Source organism: Trachinotus anak, unplaced genomic scaffold (assembly GCF_046630095.1).
Source record: "Trachinotus anak isolate AG129_WGS33_773 ecotype Australia unplaced genomic scaffold, CSIRO_AGI_Tana_v1 ptg000004l, whole genome shotgun sequence".
NCBI classification, from domain to species: Eukaryota; Metazoa; Chordata; class Actinopteri; order Carangiformes; family Carangidae; genus Trachinotus; species Trachinotus anak.
Genome location: NW_027273855.1, coordinates 5,582,317 through 5,591,863, shown reverse-complemented (window position 1 = coordinate 5,591,863; position 9,547 = coordinate 5,582,317). Strand labels below are relative to the sequence as shown.

Below are 9,547 nucleotides of genomic sequence, written 5' to 3'. Positions count from 1 at the left end.
TTCTGCGTTTGGCGGTTTATCTTCAAAATAAAAGAACAGAAAGTTTTAGTATAAAAAAGAAAATGTGGGGAAAAACTATATCAAAAACATGTATCGTAAAAAATGAGTTCATTGTAGAAACGTGTGTTTTTTGTCATGTCAATGAAGCATTATCGAATTGAATTGAACATTTAAGTTAATGGTTGGTACTTATTTGGCAGCCGTCTCAATCGTTAACATTGTTTTACTGTATAAAATAATGATTTCTTTGTTTTAAAATTGTTTTAAATTAATTTTGATGATCGTATGAGAAAGAATGCTCCAGCCATTACTTTAGAAACTGGTTTAACACTAGCAAGTTACATGTAGTTGGACGTCAAAACCACCCAATCTTAAGATATTTGTTTTATTTTGAAAGGAAAGACAATTCACAACAGAAGTCCACCTTTCATTCACTTCCGCTAACTGGATAAATTTGTGGCTGTGTCCCAGTATCTGCATGTAGCTATATGAATTGCTTATTTTCTTAACCTAGCAAACGTTTCCCACTCCCTCATCGATGCAGTGGAAGTCAGACCCCTGGTCTAATAAAGAAGGTAATGCTGGTGTTGTTATAATCACTTGTAAAAGTTAGCTTAAAGACGGTTAACATTTAGCTTACACTAGCTCTGACACATAGCTAGCCGGGTTAGTGATTTATAGCTAGGTTAAAGTTGTTGGTACCTAATCACGATACAGAGGTTTTATGAGAAAAGCTCTCCTATAACATGAACAGTGCCCGAAGTAGTTGTTATTTCTCTAAAATGGAAAACATTTCCCAACTCAGTCAAAATGTCTGGTAGCCTACTTGCTATCAACAGAGGGACATATAAGTATGGTAACGAAAATGATTCAGGAAAGGACATTTCAGATTATCCTGTGATGAAGCCAGCTTTATCAGCCCATGTACTACACCTCCTCAGCTGTTGTCTGCTTCCTTCATTCCACTTTGAATCTTTCAACTTTCTTTTCCTCAGATATCTTGGTGGCTTGATGCTGTCTATTCCTGACCTGCCTGGTCCCAAGTGTCAGTATGGATGAAGAAACTCTTGAGGCAGCTATTGCTACCTATGGTGCCCAGTTGCAGCAGGTAGAGACAGCCCTGTTGGCTGGCCTGGACCCCTCCCAGCAGTCAGACTTGGTCAAATTAAAAGAGGACCTTTGCCAGCTGATAGAGCTCACTGAGGCCAGTCTGGTGTCTGTCAAAAAGAGTCAGCTATTGGCCAGCCTTGAGGACAGCAATGGCCTGCAGACATACACCTCCGAGGCAGCAACTGACACAAGCCATGGAAATGGCAGTTTGGACCCTGAGTTTGCTGCCTTTTACTGTGAACTGGGGGAGTCTTCAGGTAGTAGCTCTGATACAAGAGAGAGGGGCAAAGAGGGGGATGGTGGGGTAGGAGATGATGAAGAGGATGAGGAAGAAGAAGATGCACTCAGTGGTACCAGAGTAAGAGCGCCCTACCGGACAACATGGGGAACACTGGAGTATCACAATGCCATGGTGGTGGGGGCAGAACCACCAGATGGAGAAGAGGCACAAGTAAGAGTGCTCTACGTCTACCCCACTCAGAAGTCTATGAAACCTTGTCCATTCTATCTAGAGGATAAATGTCGCTTCCAGGATAATTGCAGGTAAAGCACCACTGGTTCTTGTTTGGTTTTCACATTTACATCTGTGAAAGGTCGTTGTATTAAAGTTACTTGTACATATCTGCCTTCTATCTAATAGCAGATATAATCCAGATAGTGTCACCTAATGTTCTCATGATGTAGGTGTTTTCTGACCGTGGTCAGACAACAGTCTAAAAATGATGTGAAGTTCTTGTTTTCTTTGCACTTTTTATATGTTAATTTAATTTTCACTTCATGTCAAAGTTTTGATGTCCGAGGTCATCTAAATGCTGTGAGGTTTTTCATCCTGAGGAATAAATTACTAGGAATGGGTTTTTTTTCTTAGTTGTAGCTTCAGTCAGTTGAATCCATTGATTATTTACTGTATAATTCACTTTGATCTTAGTTCTGTTTACACAGTATTTTCTATGATATTTTTCCCTTTACTGAAGATTTTCTCACGGTGAAGTGGTGTATGTCTCGGAGCTCAGAGAGTTTGTTGAGTGTGACCTCAGTAACCTTGAAGAAGGCTCATCCTGCTTGGCTCGACACGAGGACGGCATCTGGTACCCAGCAAAAATCAAAGGTATTCCAATGACAGGGCCAGTTTATGACAAGGTATTCTACAGTACAGTGGCTCATATGGCAGCGTGCATACTGTTGAAGCTCAGTCCAATTTGAGTCCAGCCCGTGGTCTTTCGCTGCAGGCCATCCCCTTTTCCCTCCCCAACCTTCCTGTCTCTCCCTTGACAGCTACGATAAAGGCAAAAATGCCCAAAACAAATTTAAATTGTATCATCTTGTCAAAAAATGTGATAGATGCTTTTCCTGAGAATCTCCAGTAAGTCATCTATTCCGATTACACAACGTAAAAAAAACAACCAAGACAACGATAGATGAAATGATTCTAGTTTGTCTGTTTTGCTGACTCAAATATTTTCTCTCAATGTAGAAATAGACAGTGGTTTCTACACCGTGAAGTTTGACTCACTGCTGATGAAAGATGCTGTGGTAGAGGCTGATTGTGTTATCCCGCCTTTGAGAGAGGATGACCCGCTGTCTTCTGAGTCTGACCTGGACGACACTGGAGATGGAGACGACGTGGCTTATGCAAAAGGTGTGATCAATATTTCAGCTCGAATTTGAAATTTTGCAAAACACAAACTGTGACCTGGATGTAGTCTCATACAACTGTGGTGGTGAATTGTAACCTTCCTTCATTTAACGGCTTTATATTCCATGTTACATGCCAGTAAAAAGTCATACAGTTGCATTTGTTTGAGTTTTTTGGGTCATTTCTCCCTTACAAATAACTGACTGTATCTCCTTTTATTTCACTTGTTACCCAACAGTTATGGACTCTGCTGTAGAATCCACAGTTATGCTAAATACTGCTAATTTTGGTGGCTGGGAGGCACATACCAGAGGTATCGGATCTAAGCTTATGGTCAAAATGGGCTATGAATATGGGAAAGGTAAGTGCAAGCGTACAATAATGTTCTGAGGTCAACATTCACAGACATTCTGATTTATTTTTGTACTAGTTTTGTGATTTTTTTCCCTGTGTAATGATATACAAAAGACACAGTCATGTGTTCCTGTTCCTCACCCAGTCTCCGTTGTATTCTTAGGCTTAGGAAAGATGCAGGAAGGTCGAGTAGAGCCAGTCATGGCAGTGGTCCTACCCAAAGGTAAGTCTCTGGACCAGTGTGCTGAGTTCACCCAGAGACGCACCCAGAGTAAGGCCGCAAAAGATGGCACACTAACGGGCCGCCCAAAGAAACACAGAAAACCTCGGGTTGCCAAAGGGGGGCGCCACACCGTCTTTGACTTTCTCAACCACAAGCTGGGAGGCAAGGGCACCGGTTCTGCTGAGGGGGGTGCTGCTGCTCCTTCAGCAGCAACTGGAGTGGAGGCTTACAGGGGAGGGGAAAGCACAAAGAGGAATCTGAATGTGAGGCTGTTCAAGGCTTCTGAGCGGGTGTCCCAGACAGAGAGGGAGATCCAGAAACTGACTGAGTCACTCAGGAGGCAAACTGGCAGGTTAGTACTGAGCTCAGCATATGTTTATTGTGCATTTCTATATGTCTAATCTGACTTCCCTAAATGAACCAAGGTGTCATTAATAATAATTGCAGTGCAACCTCCTTCGTCCCTTGTCTCTCCACAGATGCTCAGCAGCTGTTAGCTCCTCCATGGACATATTAGCAACATAGCATAGTACACACACATATACATAAATGCACTACTTAGGCAATAATTTATTGTTAAATATGAACACTAGTTGCTGTGATGTTCCTGTCAAGCAAAATGGTTGTTAATGTGAATTCACAAATAAGGAGGACTGTGGGAGTTGTGTGAAAATGCAAATAAGGTGTGAAGAGTCGAAGTTAGACACTTGTTTCCGCAGCCAACTTTCTCTGGAAAATGCAGTTGAAACCAACTTGTCTCCTCGTCTTTCCCCACTTCCTAATCTATTTGTTGTTTGTGTGTGCAAAGGGCCGCATCTACAGTGAAGCACCTGGAAGAGAAGCTGTCAGCCGCCCGCCGGCTGCTGGCCCAGCAGAAAGCCCAGGAACTGTCCATCCAGAGAGAGCACAGGAAGGCTGACACACACAAGAAGATGACTGAGTTCTAAGCTCAGTTCTCTCAAACACTTGGAGGATAAAGGGAAGCACTGCTTGCCTGAAATGAACTTCTGTTTCTTGCCTGTTGTCAGTTATTTGCTCTACTGTATTTTAAAAAAATATTTTCAGCATTGTATCTCACCACATCATGGATTTGAGCTGACGATGGAGCCTACTTTATGCAGAATGCATCATATCCAGAAGATCATTTCTGTTTCTTGTGTATTTTTCAAGGACTTCAGTTCAGTTTTAAATTGTACAGTTTACATCAATGTTAAAAACTGATTTTTATTTGTAATGAACATTTTGTCTTGGTGTATATATCCATCACTAAAAAAACGTGTTTGGAGAAACCACTGTGCATGTTCCTCTCTTTTTAACCATACACCTTTACACAACTAAACTCCACTGTAAAGACATGTTTCTCTACCACAGAATTTTTAATGTTTTCTTTGTTAGACTTTTCTGGGAGAAGTTTCAATCACTCTGGCCAGAGGCAGCTCTGATGGTGAGTGCAGTACACCTTGACTTGAATGTTGAATGGTTTTAAAGACACAACCATGGGAGTTGGTAGACCTTTACAGAGTTGAAAGTGAAGCCCCTCAATTCACCCACACCTCTTACCGGCTCATACACAGCATCTTTGAAGCTATGACCGTAACCTCTCTATTAAATAAGGAATTTGGAGAACAGCTTGTCTGCTCAGACATCGGACACACATTGTCTGTAGGTGGTGGACAGGTCAGGCAGTGACTGCATCCACCTTGCTCCCTATCAGACTCAAAAGTAAAGGTTGAAGTCGTGATGTTAGGTAGCTGTAGATTAGGTCTTCATCCTTTTCATGCCTTCTTTTATCAGCTTTTTTTGTCATCTGAATATGGCACAATAACAGAGCAAAAAAAAACCTTTCAAAAAAAGAAAGAAAGAAAACAGCATTCAACTGCATTCACTCTTTTTTAATGGCTACATTCAAAAGAATACAGAAGTTTAGTGTGAGCCCGAGTCCACAAAAAACAACTAGAAAACCAGAGACCATCAGCATGTAGCCGCCAGTGTGTGTTGTTCCTAAGGGGGAGAGTGATAGTAAATACCTCATGTTAAAGCAATAAGAACAGCAGAAAGATATGGTGCACTTTGTAAGCCATCCATGAAGTCTCTGGACGGAGAGCAGCCGCACATGCAGAGCTCATGGACCCTCCACTCGGTGCCCTGAGGGAAAGCCCGCTCACGCCCTGAACTGTTGAGTGGCAGCACTTTATTATTATGACTGGAGGGATCGGACTGAATTTGCTGATCGTTGGGGGAAAATGGTGAAACGCGCCATGTGTGTTGATTTAATAAGATCCCTCGGGGGGGGTCTGCGCTTCACGCTTTACCCCATTTATGAGCATCGGGTCTCTGAGGGTATTGCTGCCCAGCCACTGGCAGATTTGTGGGTGCGTGGGAGCGTTCAGGTCCAGGTGTGTGCACACTCCTGCAGACGTCTGTTAGGGGAGTCTTAGCTGCTAACTGGCACTTCATCAGAGCCTGGATTATGTGATTAAGGATGTGTGATAGGAGAATTGATTGGGAGGCCACTGTGACAGATGTCTTAGGAATTCACAGTGTTGAACTAGGGGCTGCCAGGCTACAGGGGTTGGCCTCTGAATGTGTGGAGCAGAATAAGCTTTCTAATGGTGTTTTCCTGGATCTCTTTGGCACAAATCTGATATCCACACACAGAAAAGATGTATTTCTACTGTTCGTCATTTGTAGCGTCATATTGAGTCGCCTCGGAAAGCCTTCACTTTTTTCATATTTTGCTCTGTTGTAGACAAAATGTGAAAGAGATTTGATGACACACACCCAACTCACTCACAAACACTCAGTTTGTTCAGTTGTCATGGAGATGGAGCCGCTGACATGAACTCTTAGTTGCTGTTATGGTTTCACACTTTGCATGAAACATCATTCTCGATCTCGGAAGTAGCGGTTACAACAATCCCGCGAACATGCTGGTGTTTAGGCTGCCATTTTAGATTAGTGAGCTAGCATGCTAGCATTTGCCTATTAGTGCACAGAGACTACAGAAGTGGCTATTTTATAGGAGGCTTGAGGTTTCCAAATGGAGATTTGGCTAAATTGACTCTGTCTAGCTGAATCTGATGGTTACCTGTGGAAACACAAAAGGGTTTGATATTCCCAGTCTGAGCCACATTCATGTGTGGAAATGAATCAGGATGGAGTCGGACATCTACCAGAGTGACTTTTATCTTTACACACTGAGATTGTTCAGGTCATTATAATTCGCAAGGGGTGTTTCTCTTTTTCCCGTCAGTGGTGTTTGCCAGCTGACGGAGATTGGAAAAGGGCTAGTGGAGAACTGCCAAGGGCCACAGGCACCTGCACCTGCCCTGACTGATCTTAAAGCCCCAGGGCTGAGCTCCAAGCCTCGGCCCCAACCTCTGCAGATCCTCGTGCTTGAATTTTTATTTCTATAGTTTGTCTGTTTTCTTCAGTTGCACACAGCGGTTGAGCTCACACACTAGATTAGGAATATGTCTAAAGTTTTTTAATGTACCTGTACTGGTTGGTTTGAGTGTAAACAGGGTATAAAATATGACTTACATTAACATGTAAATATTCACACAACTGAATACATTCCCCACCACGTTTGACTATAACACAATCTCTCACCCAGCTGCCTCATTACATGTGATCTATAGTCCTAACACTGACTGTCTCTTAGTATCAGGTTACTTTAGTTAAAATTTTGACTCTTTCTTCTGTCAGATTTATATTTAGTCATATTGGAGAACTTGTTAATTAGTGCACCAGTTTGCCAGTCATCTCTTGACTGCACATTCATAATAAGAGCACAATGTTCTTTGGCCAGTTGGCTCTGAATCTTGGATGCAGATGCTGTTCTCTCATAAAAATGTTGGCTTGACACATGGGCTTTCAAATCGAGAGTGACTTTGTAAGATCTCTTCAGCGTGCCTTGAGAGTTTGGAGGGTGGTGTCTTTTGTTAAACACTTATACAACCAAAAACACAAGCGCAGAAAATTTAGCCTCTTACATTCAACATAAGCTGCAAACACCATCTTGTCTAATTTGTTGTAGAGTTATGGGATTCTGGAAGAACAACTGTCATTTGAATTGAATTGAATTTATTTGCAACACTGTACTATAATACCAGCTCTACTCCATATTACGCCATTCACGTGAGAAAGGAAAGTCGACAGGCATAAGAGTAACTAAGCAGGGTGCATGGAGCTTAGCGAACAATCAGTTGCTTGCTGTAGTGACAAGAACCTGTTTCAGCTTCCCAGCAAATCCTATACATGAATATATGTAATGTACATATGCATTTACATATATGTATTTACTTGCATATATACTTTGCCTTTCTATTAAATATACAGTTGTTGTAATACATACTGTAGAGATATTTTCATCTTACATACATACAGGTTACTCATCACTATATAAAATTAATATTTCTGCAATTGAAAATACATGTATTTAAAAGTGAAAATATATGTATGTTAAAGAAAAGCAAATAAATAGATGCTAAAAAAAAATATGTGTGCATTATGTGAGAGGCCCATAATTAACTATGGCTTTCATGGCCTCTCACATAAAGTTACAACTATACAGATAGATATATGTTGTCTTCTAGTCTTCTTGAGTTTATCAGGAAGAAGCTAGTGGCATTACCATAAGGTCCATCATATGCCAAGCACCTAATCAATTAATTTAGCCACTGTTATTATATCACGACACATCCCATTGTCTGAATTAACTAGTAAAGCCCTGGTGCATGTATCTACACAGACAATCACTTGATTGACATTAGCAATGAAGGTCAATTTTTTATCAAGGTAAATATAACAATTATTAATAATTAGATATTTAGCTGTAATTAATAATTTTGTGTACTCGCATGGCCTTTTGCATTGCATTTCTTGAGGCAGCCAGCTACCATCTGACGTCATAATTTGCCTTTGTACAAGCAGTTAATACTGAAATTATGCATATGAAATCCCAAAAGCCATGTCTTATCATTTAATGGAAATTAGTTTGTAGTTTCATAATAACCATCCTCATTTCATTTCAGAGTTCAATAGACAATATGGCATGGTATTGAGTTTCCAGAGAAAACTGGAAGGACAAATGAAAATTAATATCCGTTCATATACGAATCTGTGGATACAGACAAAAGACTAAATTCCACTTGTCTTTTCTAATAAAACAGGGTTTTTTTGTTTTTTTGAATTTGCATGAAAAGCGAAATGGTAATCTGTGTGTCAGACTATCGTCCAGCCTTTTTCTGTAGATTATGTGCTACATTTAAAGAGCAAACAATTACAGCACTGCAGGTATTTCACCTTGTTAAGAGTGCTGTGTTTCCATAATATGCTAAATTGCCATTTTCTCCTGTCTGTGATTTTACATAATGATCAGTGGTTGGTCTTCTGCTGAGCCAGTGGAAATACAATAGTTTGTTGGCTGAGGTCAAAATTGAGGTCATTATTTTGGGCATTCAGGTGTAACGTTAGATGCTTTTAAATCTAATCAAATCTGAGGTTTTACCGCAGTGGAACTTTGGGATGCAGATATATGGGAACAGGATTAAAGTGTAAAAGAGTTGGTGACTGGCTGGTGATAGTATGTTTTGCTTTTAGTGGATACATTAACAATTCAAGTAAAGCACGAATGAGAGGGGTGTTAGTGCTGATCCTCAAGTGTTGCAAAGCAGCAAAGAATGTAAAAAAAAAAAAAAATCTTGCATCTAAGCTTGAATTGCATTGAGCTGTCTCAAGACACAAAAACATAAAAGATTGCCCTGCTGCTACAATACATGTATGTACTTACTTTTACAAATATAGATAAATTGATGGAATTGTTCTGGACAATCTGAAAGTATACTCCCGACTAACCAACATTCATTTTTCATTGTTGTAGTTGTTGTTTAATTCTCTATCGATTCAATATATGTTTATCACTGTACTCATTATTATTTATTTTATAAATCTGTCCATCTCATACACTTACAGCTTAATCAAGATGTAAGCAGAGATCACTTTTCAGGGCACAAAAGTGGAAATCTTTAAAGGATAAATGTAAAACCCCCACTATTCAGAACGAATGATGAAAATCATGCCTTATTCAATCATTATACCTTTAGCTTTATTTTACTGTACATAAAATGAAAACAGAAAAATGACAAAGCTAGTCAAGTGGGACAAAGAAACCCATCCTTTCATATCTCACTCCAGATATCAAAGACATAATCATGAGTGAA

General features: G+C 40.3%; 1 protein-coding gene across 1 annotated transcript; it reads left to right on the top strand.

Moving 5' to 3' along the window:
- The first annotated feature begins 433 nt into the window (after positions 1-433).
- zgpat (zinc finger, CCCH-type with G patch domain) lies at positions 434-4,616 on the top strand. The gene is made up of 7 exons (XM_071475464.1): positions 434-575; positions 996-1,653; positions 2,085-2,218; positions 2,585-2,749; positions 2,985-3,107; positions 3,264-3,675; positions 4,132-4,616. Exons 2-7 carry the CDS (start codon positions 1,052-1,054, stop codon positions 4,268-4,270), a joined length of 1,575 nt encoding a protein of 524 aa, XP_071331565.1. The 5' UTR covers positions 434-575; positions 996-1,051; the 3' UTR covers positions 4,271-4,616.
- The last annotated feature ends 4,931 nt before the right edge of the window (positions 4,617-9,547 follow it).